Here is a 20,111-nt window from a genome sequence, read left to right as displayed (position 1 = left end):
CTGCTAATTTTCTAAAAGGTGTTTGTAACAAAATAGTTAGGAACTTGTCTGAAGTTGATTGTTTTTTCATGATTAGCAAATTACTTTTTAGGAAAAAGGCCTGTTGCCTAAATAATTCTTATTTTGTTGGTATCATAGTACAAAATAAAAATAGTAAAGCTACACCTAACTGTATGATAAAACTGGTGGCCAAATTTTTGAATTGTCTTTATTAATAAAACAATTTTTATTTATCCAAAGCATGTAAGATACTATATTATAAAACTTGTGGTAGCTTCCCAGGTTTCTTTAGTTTAGCTTTTTGTACAAGTTGAAGAAAAGTTCTATTTTTTGTTAAGAACTTCAAAATTATTGGCAGTTGCAGCATCTTCAGAAAAATACTTGTAACCATTACTTGAAGGAAGTGTACTGAGTGTGTTTTAAGATACCTTTTCATGCATGTTGTTATGAAGATGAGGTAGAAGTTTCTCCCTGAATTTGCATGGATAAATACTTTTTTCTTTCCCTATTCTTTGATTCTTTACACGATGAGATGAAGCTTACATGCATAACTGAGAAATTGGCAGATTCCTAATATGAAAAATTATCCAAAAGTCATTTGTGACAAGAGTAACTTGTGAAAAGTTGATCATTGCTGAAGAACAACTCTCAAAAAATGGAGAAAACTGAGAAACAGATTTTTTTGTTTCAGAAATTAAGAGGTAAAAGAAACTAACCCAAAAATTAGGTGACAAGGAAGAAAAATGGTCGCCTGTCTGTGAAGGATTAAGGAAGAGATGGTCAAATCGGTTCATGGAAAAACTTATCCCTGAGAGACGGGGGGAGGTTAGAGAGAAAGTTGGGATAATAACAAGAAAGGAGGAGGACAGAGAAGATTGGAGAGTAGTACTAATCCAACTAAAAAACAAATCTGTGCACTTGAGAACTCATTGTTAAGAACAAGAGACCAGCTTGTCATGAAGGCAGATCTAGAGAATGGAAAGATTATTTCCTGGAAGCAAAGATACTCATGTAGAGTTGAACTTGAAGGACGCCCTGCTGGGAATGAGAAAGAAGCCATAGATTAATATTCAGATTGGTACAAATAACATGACTAGATTCTCATGGATGTGGAATTTTATGCCCAGTAGTGGAAAATGCCTGAAGTGGAGGTTTGCACAATTGTTAGAGGATTCTTTCCTAATTTAGAGGAGGGGGACAAAAATGTAGCATGTTGAGAATTGACAGATGGCTTCGGAAATGGTGCTAACAGGAAGGTTTAGGGCTGTTAGTCACTTGAAAGCACCTGGGAGTAAAGAGTTTTTCTCAAGGTATGAATATACCTCCTTTCTGTGCACGCTACTGTCTGACCCTAGATGGCTAGTGAGTAAGTGAATTACTATATATTGTGTTTTGAGTGTCTTGTCATTTAGTCATGTTTAGTGTTATACATATTTATGTTTTATCTTAAGAAACAAATATGTACCAATTCTGCACCATTGGTTGGTAATGCTGTGTATCCCTTCCTGTGTGGTTGGGGCACGTTTCTGTGGTCTTAAATTTTAAAGGACGGAAATACTCAGGGGTTTGGACATGTGCAAAGCAGACCGTTCAGGACCAAATGGAAATTTTTTTTTTTTTTTTTTTTGTGTACGAGTGACAGGTTTTGTGAACAACTGGGCTTAACTCAAGTGGTTTGATTCAAAGCACGTGCTTATGTAACTATCAGCAGTGGGCAAAGCCTCAACTGTTGAGTGCTAATTATACATTGTTCGTGTGTGTAGGACAGCTACTCTTCAGACATTTGTTACTATTTTCATTGAATATCTCACAGTAGTTGTTGTAAGGATTTTTCTATTATTCCCATGAAACTGTCAAAATGGGATGGTATTTAAAGAGAAGACTTGGAACAAAAACCTTAGTTAAGAGGGTAGAGTGACTGTTGCTATTCCCCAAAGTGACTGTTGCTAGTCCCCTATTCCTAACTCTGCACTGTTTTGTTGCATGCTACGTTGTTAAGGTCTTTGGAAGGGAAATGCAGTTTTTGCTTACATGGCATAGTCACTCATGGTCCTTCTTTATAATTATTTTAACCAGTTTTTTAAGAGAAAACAAGCCTGTCCAGTTTTAAACTAGTTCTGTAGTTCTGCTTCTACAGCTGGGAAGAACGTGGTTTAGGTTGAGCCTAGAATCTATGCAGGATTTATTTCACTGACTTTATTTTGAATAATCTACTTAATTGGAGCTAGCATATGTTTTGGAAATTGAAGTTGTGAAAGTTATTGAAACAGTTTTAATAAAACTATCTTTTTCCCCCTCCAGTCAAGATTAAAAGCTATAAATAGCTTTTTTAGACTACGGTACTACTCAGTTGTTAGGAACCTGCAGTTTAGCTTTTAAATGTGTGGTGATAACGTAATGTCAAGCTTCTGCAAAAGTATATAAAGGTCACATATATGATTCTGGATTATAATGTATAAATTGCCTTTCTAATGATTGATGAAAAGAGCAATTCATAGATGTTAAGCACTCTAAACAGCATTCCACTTAATTTTCTGAAAAAGCAGATGCCTAATTCGGGGCTTTATTTTGTGTGTTTAGGTAGGAGGGGAAGAGAAGATGGGATAGGGAGGCAGGAATGATGTGTTTTGAGACTAGCAAGTTGGGGTTTTTGTAGCCGAGATGTGAATCTTCGCTCACTGTACATCTTAATAATTATCCCTTATAAATGTGTTAGACAATAAATTTAGGATTACAAGACTGATATCAACCTGTTTTCCACAGCATTAGAACCCATGAATATTGTATGCTTACTTGAGTTTTTATTTGAGACTGCAAAAGTAAAACTTTGATAAGTTGAGGTAACATTAAGGGCACTTTCAGCATATTTAGTGTTCCTGCTATCTCAAGGTAAAAACATTCTAGCTCAGGGTGATGAAGTTCTAGCACAGGGTGGCCTCATCATCTCCACCTGTTGAAGTGTTGTCAAAGGGCATGTTGTCCTTTTCTCCTTTTTTACTTATTGTACAGGGGATGAGAGCATGCCTAGACTTTCTGGTGGTCTTGCAGCAGCAGAAAAGGAGTTGTGGGATTTTGGTAGCCAGACTCATGGGCATCACCATGTAACTCATCAGTTCTGTTTTACTTCATTGATTATAAACCAGGAGGGTAAGAGACTGTGGGTCAAAGGAGGCAGAATATTTGGAACTATTGGGTATAAATATTGTTACTTCTAAGCAGTTCCCACAAGGCAGTATTATTTAAAGTAGAGATGTGTATTATAGACCAGGTCTGTTTAGTTTCATAGCTGTTGGGATAGGTTGAAATTGTTTTTTATCTTAAAGCTGCATTTGGAGTGAGTCATTTGGGGTGGACTGATTGGTGGTTTTTTTGGGGGGGTGTGGTGTTGATGGGGTATTTATGTATGTATGTATTTATTTCTAAAGCATGTCTATATCACTTTACTGCTTCTCCATCTCCTGAAGTCTGTTTTTTAAATCATTGAATCAATGTAGAGGAATAAATAAATTGGTGTGACAGAAAATGTCATCCCCAGTCTGGATCCAAATTGACCCGAATGGCCAAAGGTGGCATTTTTACTCTATTGTGGTTTCTCATTTATATGTGCCTGCAACAGTGCAACAGTGTCAAGACTCTGCAAAGAAGTGTTGGAAGGAAGCTGTTGTTTTTGTGTCCCTTTCTTAAGTGGTTTAGGAGCACTCCTGATGTGATACCATACAGAAGGTTATTTTGTGAAGTAGCAGGCTTGATTCTTCACAGTTTTGAAGTTTGACAGCTCACAAAGTTTTATGATCACAGTTCTGGCTCTTTGAAAAGTACTACTTAACTTATTATTCATATATAACTATTTGAAAATTTGGACAGATTGTCTCCTAAGCAAGCTCTTTTGTTTATTTATAAATAGTTAATGCATTAAAATGCTTATTATGTAGCTTGTGCTATGAATACTAATTGTAGAGTATTCAACTGTAGTCTTAAAATGTTCTAATTAGATCAAGATAAATGGCATGCCTGTGTGTGTACTTGATGTTCAAGCGACAAGTATCAGTGATTACTGGTTTATTTATTTATTTTCCTTCTCCCAGGCCACTTTTGATAGTGGAACAGCGCGTCCTGTGCTGCTGGTTCTCTTGGGGGGATTACAGGCACATCCATGAAGTGTAACGGCTTAAGCTTATTCAGGGAAGAATGACATTCAGTTTGTAAAATTTAACTATACAAGAAACTAGGACAGCGCTTTCCCTTGGAGCTGATCTCCTAATCTATGATCACGAATGGCAGTTCTGCTCTTCTGTGACTTGTGCCTTTGATGTTGGCAGAATTGACCCAGCATATGTTTTGGCATAAATCACTTTAAAGTTAAGGGAACCTCCTTTTTCAAAGATGTGATACTCTCTTCTTTACTGCTACGTTATGGGCCTCCATGAGACATGTTATGGTTTTCTTGCTTGGGGAAAGAAGGAATGTAACTACTTGTCATCTGATGCTAAATTAATTTGTTTTTCTTTCTTACATCATTGTATGGCTGCTGCTTTGCAATTTTTATTTTTTTTGAGCCTGCTGTTTCAGGCATGAATTTCCCTCAATCTCCAAGAGATTTTCAGACTAAAATTTGTGGAGGACAGATGGAGTCAAACAAGTTCAAGCAAGCTTGAAGCTCAATATCTGCAATAAATAATAATTAAAAAAAAAAGAGAATTCAGTGGTTCAGTCAAACTGGAGTGATAATTTGTTCCATTAATCTTATAGCTTTTAAAAAAAGTAATCAGAACATTATATTGTACAGTTGTTTTCCAATACTGTTCCTCCCTCTAGTGTAGATATGTACTTGACCACTTAGCATCATTAAAATTTGGGTGAAACAAAGAGAATCTAGTATTTAAAAGAAACCTGTTTGTGTATAGATTATGTTACTGTGTCACATCTGTTCTAGCTAGTGAACAATTCTTCTTTTGTTTTACACCACATAGGTAATAATGCACTATAAGAACTTTTGAATATATCATAGTTGTAGATTAATTTACCCTTTGTTGTAGGTCAAATAATAATAACAAGATGACTTCAAACTTAACCCATAAGCTTTAATATCCTTTTAGAAATAAAGAAACAAACCCCCCACAGCACTCTAACTTAATTAAAACCCTGGAAGGCAGTCAAGAAAAATACTGTAACTGGATAGTCTTCTTTAACCTTGCTAAATTCTTTTACCAGCTCTGTTGCAGAGTTTCACAGTCAAATAATACTTTAGATAGAAAATGTAGTTTTACATTGGTTTTGAGTTTGCCATCTGTTAAATTAATTAAAAGCATCTTTATCCTTGATTTATAAAACAGGAAAAACTAAAGTTTGAACTCAGTCTAAACTATGATACTTTATTAGGAGAAATGATACCAGTTTCCACATTTACGCATTCTTCCATGCTCCATAGTATTACTGTTACCTCCTTTATTCAAAAACTGACTTTCCTGTTAATGCTGGTGCACATTGGTATCCCCTCACCTGGGGTACTATAAGTTGTATAATGATGCAACATTATTTCTGTATTATACACCATCCTATTAGTTATGTGACCTAATGATTTGTTTGCTGATGCATTTCTGTGCTCTCACTGACCTCTAGAAAGTAGCTACTATATTAGCTTTCTCAGCTGACAAGAGTTAATTTAGAACCTTGTAAGGTGGTGAAATGTGGTCGTATCTCTCTTCCTACCTGGGTATCGAAACTTGCGTTGTTTTTTACTGTAGTTTGGGGTATTCTGAAGATTTCTATAGTAAATGTTGTCATCTGCAGATTTACTGCCTCACTTTTGATGATTTTCAGGGTCACAACAGTCACAAAAAAATCTTCTCTGGACCTTGGGTTGTCAAGGGGAGCAAACGCAAAGGGGAACTTGCATTCAGAGTTTAAAGGAGAGTGGTGGCAGGCAAGAGTAAGAAAAAGAATTTGATGTTGAGTGAGATAACAGTGGAGGAGACTGGTGAGTAGTAAAGATTACAGAGACTGAATGCCTGTATAAGCTATGGGGTATCTGTTATCCAACAGTGGTAACCTGCAAAAAGTGTACACATGCGGGGCATACCACCTTAAAGAATTTTGTGGAAATGAAGTTTTGTGGTCTCAAATAAGCAGGATGAATCAATGAGTATCAATTCACCAATACTTGGAGGTACTTAAAAGACATGTAGATGTGCCACTTAGGGACATGGTTTAAAGATGGACTTGGCAGTACTAGGTTTATGGTTGGACTTGAAGATCTTAAAGATCTATTCCAACCTAAATGATTTGATGAATATGGAAATTGAGCCTAGCCCTTTCATTGTGATACATGAGGTGATCAGTAAGACAAGACAATTATCTTTTTTTTCATACTAGAATCAAGTCAGGGCAATAGTAGCTTGAACAAGTGATTCAGAACACGAAGCTGGATATTGGGAACCTTCTAATTTCTCATGAAACTAGACATTGGCATAGCAGATATGCTAGGATAACTGCAACATGAGTATTGGGAAGCATTCATTGTTTAGGAGAGATGCAACATAAAGTTTGAGGGATAACATTTTATTTTCATAATAGCTGAAGGATAAAAATAATGTTATGGAGTTCAGGTTTTTAAAAAGTCACTACTGGATTGTTAAGGTAAACTTCTGGGTTACTGCTAAATCTGCTGCAGATACCCAACTTGATCAGAGTTGTCACTATGAGCACACTTTAACATCTAACACAAGTTGAGCATCTAGATCTCCATTGATGTAATAAGACTTCAGCCAACAAAGTTATTGAAGCCTAGGGGACTATTCATTTCACCCTAAAGCAGACACCTTATAACTATGAAACTTAATCAGAAGCTGAATTCTGCCCTCTTTTGAGGGTAGAGAATTGGTGGAGAATTTTGACCAGTGACAATACAGGTGCTTCTGAACGTAATAAGAGATACATGAGATACATTTACTTACTAAACAACTGCCTAGTTACACAGTATTTTCATATTGAGGAAAAAAAAATCTTGATTATAGAAGATAGGTATGGGTCATTGATGAAAAGGCTTTGCTTTAAACTTAGAAAATTATTATTGTAATTAGAGGCAAAAATAGATAAATAATGTAGGTTCTCTCTAAAATGACAGATTTGGGTAAATTAAGGGAAGTAATGGAATCAGAAGGACTGAGGAACAGTCTTCTGTATAGATGAGGAATGGTATTTCCTCTGAGTTCAACCATTTTGGTAGGGATTTGTATACCATATTTTTGACTTAGGAATAGTGAGTGGTAGATCTCATGCTTCTGGACTTTGACAAAATGTTGATTTGTTATAGACTGAGGCTAATGAAGATTGATAGAATTGTAAGACAGGTAAAGAATGGATTGAAAGAAAATGACAGTGGATGGCTTTGGAAGAAAATATATAGAAAGCCACAAGTGGAGATCCTGAATATTAATTTTATATTGTCATTAAGAATTTTGAAACAGAAAGCAAGTATGTTCTGACAAACAAACGAGGGAGACAAGCCACTGAATTCACTGAGGAGCAGAATAATAAAACTGGAAGGATATTTAGTTGTAGAAAATGCAAGCTCATGAATAAGAAATATTGGAGCTGGAGGCTGTTAATTGGAAATGACTGTCAGTCAGAATCTAAGGGATTTTTTTGGTTTAAAATACTGGGGAGACTGCTGATGGCAGAATTTAACCTAGAAGTATGTGAGAGAAATATGAAGTGTTGGTATATTAAGAGAAGACTAACTTCCAAGGGCCTCTGTGTGTGGTTTTAAAAAGTTTTATTTAGAATTTGGATTATCAAGTCAAATACATAATTCTACAGCTGCTTATGTGTAGCAGTGTTTCTTGCTGGCTGATATGCTTTGTACTTGTGCAAATGAAAATGCGTGTGCAAGTTTGAAAGTGGTATTTGTGACAGAGCTGTCAGTGTACTGATTAAGAAGACACTGTTTTCCTTTTGTTTACAGACTGAAAATAATATCATGAGTCTTCATATAACTTCCTGTGTTAGTGTCCCTGTATCTAGGCTTTGTCATCCTTCAGGAGACATAGTTTGAAGCAGTGACCATTGCCAGAAGCAATTAATATAAGAGAGCAAGCAGAGCCTTGCCCGTTTGTTGGGACTTTAGGGTGTATTGCTCCATCTGCCACAGGCCAGCCTCAAACTTGTCTAATTTAAACTGTTACTCTAGATCCAGCACAGTCTGGATTCAGGCCAGGACATGGAACTGCAGCGGCTTACTGACACGGATAGATGATCTCCTACTGTCAGTAGATAGAGGGCAGTCATTAATTTTCATTCTCCTGACCCTTTCTACAGCGTTTGATGTGTCTGGCCAGAAGTTGATGCTGTCTTGCCAGGAGGGAGTGGCAAGGTCCAAAGTAAAGGGCTAAAGTGGCTTGACCTCATCCTAGGTGATCAACCTACGGAGTGGTGACACACTCATGATTTTGAAGCATTGCCAATCATATAAGGAAATGAAGAAATTGAAAATTATATCTGCAACGGGATTTCGTTGTTGCCTTTGCGTCAGCAAACATATTAGTGATGCTAATTGCTGTTCTGAGTTGGGTATTGCTTATTTGTGTGGGAGGGCAGCGCTTTCACAAGACTGAATTCTAGGCTGTGTAATGAACTCCCCTGGGAAAGGAGAGCTGCCATGTATTTTGTGCTTAGAGTGGATGATGGAATTTCTTACATTTTGCATTCTTTAATGTGATAATACAGACACAAGCATATTTAAAAAGAAAATAAAAGCAGCGATGACAATGTTGTGTTGAAATAAATAATCTTCTTTGATATAGTCTGTCTAAAGAAATACTGTGGGGCAGCAAAAACTCCTATAGAAGCTGAATTTTTAGTCTTCCTTTAAAAAATATTTCTAACCCATTTGCTACTTCTAGATTTTTTTCAGAAAACTAATTTTGTGTTGAGCTCAAACTCAGAAGGTGAGGTCTCAAAATTTGAGGAAGCTGTACTGTATTTTTTTAATTACACTTAAGTTTTTAAAACTCCTATAAAGTACAAAATTAACACATGTAACCTTATTGCTGGGATAGTTGCTGGGATTTTGGCTAAGTTAAACATAGGTAAGGCATGTCATAAAACTGAAGTCAGTGGCAAAACTTCTGTGATCTTCTGGGAGATCAATTTCACTGTACATGTGTTTTGGCAGGCACTATGCTGAACTTGTGTTTATATGTTCAGTTAGTATTTTCAAGGTTGGCTTTATGAGTCCTAGTAAGCTGGGAAAAAGGATAGAGGCCACATGCTCTGGTGGGTGCAGTATTGGATTTGGAGCTTGGGAGACATAGTTCTGTTGTTGTCCCTGACTCTGGATGACTGTAGGTTGAGGGAGACCAAGTAATCTGCCTTAAATAATATTTTCCTGAAATGTACTTTCAAATTTAACAGTGAAAAATACTAAACACCCACATAAAGGAGAAACCTCAGTTTTCAACTTGGCATTTTCAATGTAGCTTGTCAGCTTCAGAATTGTGTAAAGAAAAAAAAACAAACCAAAAACCAACCAAACAAAAAACCCCAGAAACACCAAAAAAAAAAAATAAAAAAACCCCACCAAAAACCAACCAACCAACCAAAACCACAAAAAACACCCCCCCAAACCACCAAAAACCCCACCCCCCAAAAAACCCCAAACAAACAAAACCTAAAAAACCCAACCCACAAAAACCAACCAACCAAACAACAAAGCCTGCCCTTCCCCCCTCCCAGCTAAATAGGGAAGTTTAATAAAATCATTCTTCTAGCATGTGTTTTGGGCCCAACTGATGTGGACTGTATGAACAAAAGAGCCTTTGAAATGGTTGCCTTTATTTGGGTATGCTAAAAATAATTGATTTCTGAAGAGAAAACTTTTCAAGATGATATTTGATGGTTGATATTGTTTAAAATTTAAAGATTAAAGTTATTAATACCCTGGTAGGTGATTTTGAGATCTGTTTGTCTAATGCCAGGAGCTGTAAGTCTTTGCTAATGAAATTTTCATCTTATTTCCTGAATTATACTCCTAACACTAATGTCCAATTAGAATTAATAATGGACCTTGCCTCGGGACCCAAAGTGAATGAAAAGTAGCTTCTAATGAAACTTCAGATTTTACCATTTCTATGACTGTAGATATTTTATCTGCTTGTGAGATTAATCTGTGTGGACACCGTGACCCTTTTTTCTTTAACTCACCTGTCAGAACTCTTGTTGCAATGGAAACTGGCTGGTTTGTAGCGGTTGAATTGGCAGTTTTGAGAGATGATATTTGTTGCTTAAACACGATTCTCCGCTTTCATGTGTAGTTATCAAAGGTGAATGAGCAGTTCTGTTATTGCTCTTATTGCTGCTCTGCTCTGGCTCTTTTATTTACTTGTCTTGTTTTAAATTCAGATTGAGCCATCTGATAGGGGACCATGTCATCTTGTGTACTTGCACAGAATCTAATACAATGGGGCCTGGTTACTAATTGGAGCTTTTGAGTGCTCACACAATAGAGATAATTAGTAATAAATGGACAGCTGTAATAGCAAGTAGCGTTCACGGTATGCAATACAATGCATGGCAGTTAAGCTCCTATGTGCTGTTTTAGTTTCTATTAAATGTATTTGAGAAATTGTCGATCTTCTTTTTTTTGCCTATGTGGCATTGTCCAGAGGTATGCTCTCTGTTCTGGTGTAAGTGCTTACGCTACTAATACCTTAATTAACTTCTTCAAATACAACCAGTCAGGGCATGTCCAGATAATATTCAGAAAAGTACTGATCAGCAGTCTACAAGACTTCCGCAAGAAAGCTTGAAGTGTCATCTGGAGAAAACTTAAAGCCTAACATTAAGCGCATGAACTTGTGCTGTTTGAGTTAAACAAGCAATCAAACAAAAAAATCCAACCACCTAACCAAACTCCCTCATTAATTAATAAATTTAGTTTCACCAAAACCTTGGCATGGTTGCATGTCTCTTTTGCTTCTTGCACATTTTCAATTTTCAGCTGCTCATAGAACACTTCTGTTTGTCAGTCCATCCTTGACCAAATTTCTTTTATCTTGTGTTGGTAATAATTAGAATTTTGACAAATGTTGTTGTTTGGAGCACATTCGGAGTTTTCTCCAATAGTTTCAATAGTTTATTAAATTAGGGGGTGGAGGTGTCTTCAGGCTTTCAGCTTAAAAAACCCCAAACAAAGCCTTTCAAAACAGATATATCTGTGTCAGTCTAATCTCTCTCTCATGCAGAGGACTTTTTCAGCTTCTATGTTAAGCAAATATATTATCATGAGACCCATGACAAATGGCAGTTTACATGAAGGTAATCTATTGTCCTGAGACCAATTTTTTTTTTTTGTCTTCAAAGTAAGCACATGTTGTTTCTCAGTAGCGCTCTCAAGTAAGATATAATTATGTGATTCCTGGTGATCTTTGATTGGAAGTCTTTTGCATGCAGTTGTAAGGCTTACCATTGTCTCTGCCGTTTAGAATTTATGGTATAAACAGCTAACAGTGACAACTTTTAAAAAGAGAAAGAAATCATGAGACAAGAGATGTAACGTTAGCCCCATGGTTTGAAAGAGAAGGAATCTCACCACTAGTGGTTGGTGGGCTATCCAGCTACCAACTCTTAAGTAAATGTTCATAGATTTTGTTTTGCATGAAAGATCCAGAGAAAGTGGTGGTGTGCTACTGTTACTTTTGATATTAGACTAATAGATTTTGATGAAACCTTCTGTGTGTTGTCTGAACCTGTAGATGTTTTAGGTGGCTGAAAACAAAGCTTTTAACTGTTTGTGTTTTGTTGTTTTTTTCCCCTTATTCCAAAGCAGTTGTAAGATCTCTTACTGTATCGCATTTGTAATGACGACATGTTGTGCTTTAACCTGAGCTGGCAACAGAGCACCACACAGCCGCTCGCCTGGTGGGATGGAGGTGAGAATTGGAAGAGTAAAAGTGAAAAAACTCGTGGGCTGAGCTAAGAAATAAAATAGTAACAGTAGTAATAATTACAATGGAATATACAAAGGAAGTGATGCATGATGCAGTTGCTTACCACCTGCTGACTGATGGCCCGCCAGTCCTGGAGCAGCCGCCCGCTGGCCAGGTTTCCCCTAGTTTATATACTGAGCATGACGTCATATGGTATGGAATATCCCTTTGGCTGGTTTGGGAAGCTGTCCTGGCTCTGTCCCCTCCCAGCTTCTTGTGTACCTCCAGCCTTCTCAGCTGATAGAGCATGAGAAGCTGAAAAGTCCTTGACTTAGTGTAAACACTACTTAGCAACTACTTAGCAACATCTAAAACGTCGGTTTGTTATCAACGTTTTTCTCATCCTAAATCCAAACCACAGCACTATACTCACCACTAGGAAGAAAATTAACTCCATCCCAGCCAAAATCAGGACATGATGCAAGTATGGTTTTGTTAAGTCCTAGATCTCTTGAAGCATTAGAACTTGTTTCTGATGCTGTTTTGTCATTGAGGCAAATTACAATGAAAGCATGTACTTAAAACAGCAATGAATATGGGAGTGCAGAGATGTCCAAGTAAGCTTATTTAAAAAATTAAAAGTGATTCACGTATTTTTTTTCTATTACTTATACACATCTTCTTCCCTCTCCATGGTTTCTTTAATTTTTGAGGAAAACACAACATGTTCTTTATAATTAGTTTTAGTTTCGAATAAATTTACATAGCTTGAAAAATGGATGTTGTCTGTAGATTATTCTTGCTTCCGAAGAGCTGGTGCCAACTTACCTAGTTGAATGTATATTGAATTATTTTTTTTGTGCAGCTTTCAGCTCTGCTAATGTTGCATTGATTTAATCTACTCCTCCTCCCTCCTCCAACTGATGTATCTTGTTTTTCTGTTGTGGGTTGGTGTTTTGTTTTTTGGTTTTTTTTGGGTTTTTTGTGCAACTGTTGTGTAGCATCTTGAACTACTCATCTTGTGTGTGGAGAAATGCAAGTTGAACTGATCTGTGGTGAATTATGATTGTAGTCATAATACTGGAAAAAAAAAGTATTTATTTTAGCTGCATGGGTGGTACTGTGCTCCAGTAGCCAGATCTACTGATTTCTAGAGGCAGGATCTGTGCAGACAACAGGATGGCTGCCTGTGTAGACCATTTGCCTGCAGGGATTCTAGGGGATGCTTGCTGCTTTGTTTGACAGCGGAGATCCTGTGGGCATTACTTGTAATAACAATGGTGAATTTTAGAAGAGAGTACTGTTTGCTTCATAACCAGGACTTTCCAAGGAGAAATAGACGAATTATGAAAAATCCTGGTTTTTTTCCCAACATATATCCAATGTATTTGAAGACTTTTATGAGTATGAGAGGTTCTTTGCTGAATGAGTCTTTAAAATACGCTTGCTTGCTTTAAAAATATTCTGACGTGCATGGTGGAAAATCCTATGGAGTTTTCCAATTCCATGGAGATGGGAACTCCTATCATCTTTTGCTTTTAATCAAGTGTTTCCCTATTCTGTGCTGTCAAAGAAACTGTACTGGAGTCCAAATGGGTTAGTGGCTGTGGGAAGGTTTGTGTCCCTTTCCTATTTATATTGGAGGCTATTCAAGAACATTAGATGTTGTGAACTTCTAGAATTACTGAACTGTATTGATAGTGGATGGTGCTCCTATTTTTTTCTTTTTTGGCTTTCTGTGATTTTGACTTTTCTCACTAGAACCTCAGTAGTCGTACTGGTGCTTTTAGCACTTCTGTGTGCAAGGTGAAATGAAAGGATCAGTGAAAGAAAGCTCAGCTTAAGGTCATGCTCTCAGTTTTGGTGTAGACCACCAACATGGTTAGGTACAGCATGATCAGGCGTAAGTGCAGTTACAGGGGCTCAGGTGGTAATTAGTTAAACTGACATAACTCAGGGTTGACTGAGATATCAAACTCAGACTTGCTTTTGAGTCTTCATGTCAGCTTCATCTCTTGTACGCTTATTTTTCACACCACTGTTAAGCCATGGTGTTTCCTGTCTGATCATTCAGTCACATCTTGATAACTATTGTTCTTTTCACTGGTGTTACTAGGTGCGCTAAGTTTCACTAACTGCAGTCAGATCTTCTTGTTGGTTCCAAAAAGACACTTTTCTGGTCTCTTTTGCTTTGCCAATCTTCTGAGTCCCACAACAGTTTCTATCTTCCTTTACCATACCAGATTCAAGCTGCTAGTCTTCACTTCCAGGGCTGCTTGTGGTATATGCTCAGCACCTTTATTCCTCCTCGTTCACTGCCAAGATGTTGACTTGTTGCATCTGGCCTTTGATAGTAGTTTCTGTTGAAATTTCTTCTGCAGTCAGAAGGGGTGCTCTCTTCAGCTGCTGCGCAAGTTTGAGGAGACCTTTGTCTGCACAGCTGCCTTGTTACTGAAATGCTACTTTAGTACTCTTGCTGCAAAGATTAAAGAAAACTTTACAAAGGTAACTCAGGTGTGTTACAGTTATCATGCTCTTTAGCGTCTCTTGTGGGTTTTATATTTTTTTAACTTCTTTTCTTTCTACTTGTTTGCTGGTTTTTCTTGTTTACAGGATGTTACCTCTATAGAGCAGTCTTCTGTGGGATTAGCGTAGAGAGGTCTAAATTAATGAATTGGGCTCCCCAGTACTGTCATAATGTAAAGAAACTTTTAGAAAATTCAGATGTCTGCAACTGAATCAAGCTCACAAGTTGCTGGTGATCGTGTAGTAATCTTTGTGGTTTACCTTGTGTGTAATGTGAGAGCTATGTACCTTGGCTATATTTGTCAGTGTTTTAATGAAAAGTAGTTCAGTAGTTGGCTGGGACTGTGCAGTGCTGCAGTGTTAGATAACCAGTGATAGACAGGAAAGGTGTTCCTTTTGGATGAAACTCTGCAGATTTACACCAGGCAAAGTTCTGTTCCATTAATAAAGGAAAAACTGGAGTAAAAGATCTTTTAGCTGAATCTAACTGAATTAGCCTCATGTATTTCTTACAGCATTATTTTTAATAGATTTTCAGGCATCATTTTATCTGGATGCAGCAATATTATTTTTTTTTTTTAATATATATGTTCTGGATTTTTATTCTTGAAATATTTTCTTTATGATAATTGCATTGAACTAAATCATCTGCATTCCCAAAGCAATAGTTTTAACTTTTAACTGTAAAAACTTCCTTCTAGAATGCTTTTTTATAATGTCTGTCATGATTGCTTTTTTTTTTTTTTTTTAGCACTTAATATAAATCAAAATAGTAGAGATTTAGAGGATGTACCTTTAAGTATAATATCTTAACATTGCCTTTTCAGGTACATGATGCTGATTGATGGCAAGAATGAAGTTTATATGATTGATAGAGACAATTCGATTTTTCATGTATCTAATCTGGAATTTCCGTTTCGTAAAGATCTTCGCACACATCTGACAAACACTCTTCTGGATGGGGTAAGAAGCATACCGTATAATTATTGTAACAATTTCGGTCCCGTTTGCTTTTGTTCAGGCCAAGTTTTTAGGCCTGGATCAGTGAATCATGGGAATTCAGGAGTAATATAGATTCAGTCAGTGGCTGACCCTTCGTAAGTAATTTCTCATCTACAGAATAGCAGTGATGACTGCTCTGGGGGGAGCTGTTTGTCTTTGAAATAAATCAAGGTATTGAGGTAACATTCTCTGAATATGAGAAAATGCTTGAATAGAATCTAAAGAAATAAGTGCAGAACCTCATCGTGTTAACAGCTTTGTATTTTGATACAGTAAACATGGTCAATTTAATCCAGTTAATGTAAATATTTCTAAAATTTGATACATTTTCATCATCTGTTGATAGACTTTTGTGAATTGATGTCTTTGCTTCTGTCGTCTTTATTTTCATCTCATCTGAATTTTTGACTGTGATTTAGAAATTATTTAGTTAATTTGTTTAAGAATAAAACATTTCTAAGTTGTCATGCTAATTTAAGTTGTATAAACTTGCTGATGAATTTTGTAAGCTAGTCGTAAAACAAGCTGTAGAACATCTGTATTTGTTGTTTGAAGGCTGGCCTGCAGTATTCTTGGTAAACTCTTCAGAATAGTAGCCGCAAGAAGAGATTACTTCTTTCTTGACCTTCCTGTTTCAGATGAGCAAAAGAGCTTCATTAGCTCTTATACTAAATACCCGTCAATGTATATTAATGCAGTTTCCTATCGTGTTGCAGTAGCGTTGGAGGCTCTCTACACTGCTGTCACTCTTGCTTGCTGAAGTACTGACTATCTGAGATGATCTTCCATATTGGTCTTCTGAAGCCTAACGCACCTTTCAGATACGGGAGACCAGATTGTCCTTGTCAACTTTCTTTCCTTTCTCAGGCCTTTGTTGTCAGTATCCTTCTTGAAGTGTCACTTCTGTGAATCATCTGTCTTACTGAACACCCATTTACATGTGAAGCATGTATAAATCGAATCTGTGAGGATAATTATTGCAAGGAATGATGTACTGTCTCAGGGACAGAGGAGCAGATAATGGAATATTTTCCACCACCTCTGCTTTGCTGAAAAATTGAAAGCGTAATGCAAGAAATGCCACGCTGTCAGCTCAAAAGTGGTTGCACAAGCTGTCCCGTGTGTTAGGAGCCTCTTCAGACAGGCAACTTCCAAATGATGTGCATAATAATATTCTTAATAACATACATAAGATCCCATACTGTTGAGATAAAAAGCCTGGTGCTATTTTTTTCCCTGCTCTTTTTAAGGCTCTTGAGAAAGTAATGGCTTGCCAGTGTCCATATGGTGCAATCCTAGGAGCTCTTCAGACAAACTGCTGTTCTTTTTTTGCTTTTCAAAACAGGTGATTTAGTAAGGGTGGCTAATAGAATCATAGAATCGTTTAGGTTGGAAAAGACCTTTAAGATCATCGAGTCCAACACCTTAACCTACTGCTGCCAAGTCCACCACTAAACCACGGCACCACATCTACACGTCTTTTAAATACCTCCAGGGATGGTGAATCAACCACCTCCCTGGGCAGCCTATTCCAATGCTTGACAACCCTTTCGTTGAAGAAGTTTTTCCTAATACCCAATCTAAACCTCTGCTGGTGCAACTTGAGGCTGTTTCCTCTTGCCTATCACTTACTTCTTGGGAGAAGAGACTGACATGCGCCTTGCTACAGCCTCCTTTCAGGTAGTTGTAGAGAGTGATAAGGTCTCCCCTCAGCCTCCTTTTCTCCAGGATAAACAACCCCAGTTCCCTCAGCTGCTCCTCATAAGACTTGTGCTCCAGACCCCTCACCAGCTTCGTTGCCCTTCTCTGGACACGCTCCAGCACCTCAGCATCCTGCTTGTAGTGAGGGACCCAAAACTGAACACAGTATTTGAGGTGTGGCCTCACCAGTGCCAAGTACGGGTACAATCCCTTCTCTACTCCTGCTGGCAGCACTAGTTCTGATACAGGCCAGGATGCTGTTGGCCTTCTTGGCCACCTGGGCACACTGCTGGCTCATGTTCAGCCGGCTGTCAACCAGCACCCCCAGGTCCCTTTCCGCCGGGCAGCTCTCCAGCCAGTCCTCCCCAAGCCTGTAGCGTTGCATGGGGTTGTTGCGACTGAAGTGCAGGACCTGGCACTTGGCCTTATTAAACCTCGTACAATTGGCCTCGGCCCATTGATCCAGCCTGTCCAGATCCCTCTGCAGAGCCTTCCTACCCTCCAGCAGATCAACTTATGATATGTACATGGTGGAAGACAGGGATGCATATAAGTATGGCTGTGGGCCATGGGAGAGGGGCTCTGATCTGGTGTGTTGTGTTTCCCAGATTTATAGTTTTAAATCACTTAAAAATAAATGAATTTTTTTCAGTTACCCAAGACATGATCTATAACTTCACTTAATTTGTTGTTTTGTAAAATTTTGACAATTATAGTGCATTTCATTATTTCACTTTATTGGCATAAAGTTAGTCTTGCTGTGATTTCCCCCCCCCCCCCCAGTTTTTTCATGACATGGAAAGCAAAATGACATTAAATGAACAAGTATTCGTTGAATGAAGTACCTTGAGATAAAACCAAAACCGTTCAATGGATAAATACTTTCCATAGTATGGATTTCAATATTTATTTAGGTATGGTCAGTTAAGAAAAAAAAAAAGGTTATTGATGGAATATTTTTCTTTTCAGTTGAAATTTATTTGCAAACCTGTTGAGAGGAAATGTGCCTATTATCTGAAGCATCAGAACCGTTTAACTTTGTAATTGAATATTTGTTTAATGTTGGTGACAAATGATAATTTCCATGACTGTTCCTTTACTCTGGATCTATGCATGATTTCTTTCTTTTTTTTTTTTTTTTAAAATCCCTAGGGGGATGGGGAAAGGCTTTTTTTTGTATTAACATATTTTTCTAATTAGTGCTGATGGGCTGTTGAAGTTATTTCTTTAATTAGAGGTTGAAGTAGTTCATACTTATTGCCCTTGAAGTAGGTTTCTCTCTTTCAGAGAACGGAAGTGTAGAATGAGGTCCTGATTTGCATTGCTTTACAGTAATCTTAAAAAGTATGAGAAAGAAGGAAAGATAAAAGAGAGATATCGGTGCCATGCAGCAAAACAACTACTTGTCTTAAGAATACAAAAGATTAGGTAGTTTCCCCTAACTTTATTTAGAATGACAGTGTATATAAAACTTTCATAAAGGCAATTTCTGTGAATTCAGTGATCTATTAACTTGCTTTAAGGCTTCTGGTGTAAGCCTTTCATGTGGTTGTCTTTGAGAATTTCAAATGCATTTATGGTTCACTTCAGGCTGAAATTACTTGCAAACAGTTCTTACTATGATCAGTTATGTCTTGGGTGATGCGAGATCTCCTGCAATATTCCATACGCTCATCTCCAGCTCTTCAGTTGTGATTGTTCTCCTGCAATGGCAGAAAGTTTTCTACAAAGCTTATTAAAGCTAATTTGAGTATTACCTACAGGTCACTAGTGTAATATGAAGTATTCCTTTAGAAGCCAAGTGATTTGCATCCATACTAGTATCTGAGGGGATGCATAGATTTTTGTTCAAGTGTTTTGGCTGTCATGCAAGAAAACTAATCAGTTATTTTCAGGAACTTTCTTAGCTCTGGAACTGCTTAGCTTGGGAACAGTTGAGCAGAAAGTGCCGAGGCATTCTTAGGTTTTACATAATTTTTACAATTTTAATATAATTTTGTGTATGTTTTGTTTTATTTGTATATAAAATATAGCTCACACCTGAAGACTTAGGATGGCCAAGGACACCAAAAGTAGAGAGTGAAATTGAGATAGATTTATGTTTTTGTATCAGTACAGACCTCACTTACTTGTAAGGTCTCTCAGAAATGGCATAACTTAAAACTTTCTGAGTTTGCAAAGCTGGCACTTTGTGCAAAATAATAATAATAATAATAATAATAATAAAAAAAAAGGCACTGTCCTTTAATTCCTGAAATACAGCAATGGCTAGAATTGTGTTGAAGGTAAACGGACAAAGGAAAGGCAAGGCAATGGAGGAATAAAAAGGAACAATAAACTGATGTGTGATTAAGTCCGATTCCATACTCTGTGTCAACAAAAATAGATTCTGCAAGTGGCCGGTAAAATGAGATCCTTTGCTTTGTGATTAAATTTTGGATTATTTTAAGTTCAACTTGCTTGTTAGATAAGTGATTCAAGGAAAAAGAAAAAGTCCATGAGCTGTCGGTCCAGCATTGTTCTTTTGGTACTTGTCCAGATAAAAGTGGATAAAATAACTTAGCACAATTACTGTTTCTAATAAGCTGTAAGACTATGCTCTGCAGCTTCAGAAGATTAAGAAAAGGACATTTAACACCAGCACAGTTTTGCCAGATTGCATTGGAGAAACTGGCCATGGACCTTGTTCTGCAAGCCTGCAGGTTAAGCTAATACCTAAACTAGAAGCTAATGGATAAGTGGTAAAAATCATACTTACTAGCAGTGGTAATTATAAAACACACAGCCGTGGCTGTAAATCTACATGGGGTCTGCAAAAGGAAATGCATGGATGCAGGTACATCTTATGGATACTTTTTATTCCATTATCATGTCATGTGAGTGATTTTAGGTTTTAAGTTTTTAGTTTTTTAAAAATTGGCGTAAATATAGCCTTATGGTATCAGGTTATTACTCAGA

At 37.2% G+C, this 20,111-nt stretch overlaps 1 protein-coding gene across 3 annotated transcripts in view; it reads left to right on the top strand.

Annotated features, from left to right (window-relative positions):
• The window catches only part of RNGTT (RNA guanylyltransferase and 5'-phosphatase), a gene marked incomplete at both ends in the record, with an annotated part of 180,813 nt that overhangs the window by 32,514 nt on the left and 128,188 nt on the right, over positions 1 to 20,111 (top strand). For all 3 annotated transcript variants that reach the window (XM_081998035.1, XM_081998034.1, XM_081998036.1), the window contains one exon: positions 15,278 to 15,413. In XM_081998035.1, coding sequence (XP_081854161.1) covers positions 15,278 to 15,413 — 136 coding nt within the window. The remainder of the gene's footprint in view (positions 1 to 15,277; positions 15,414 to 20,111) is intronic.

This window comes from Phaethon aethereus (genome assembly GCF_964289735.1).
Source record: "Phaethon aethereus genome assembly, chromosome: 3".
In the NCBI taxonomy this organism is placed as follows: Eukaryota; Metazoa; Chordata; class Aves; order Phaethontiformes; family Phaethontidae; genus Phaethon; species Phaethon aethereus.
Note: the sequence above shows the minus strand (reverse complement) of the source record. Positions and strands in the feature narration are given on the sequence as shown.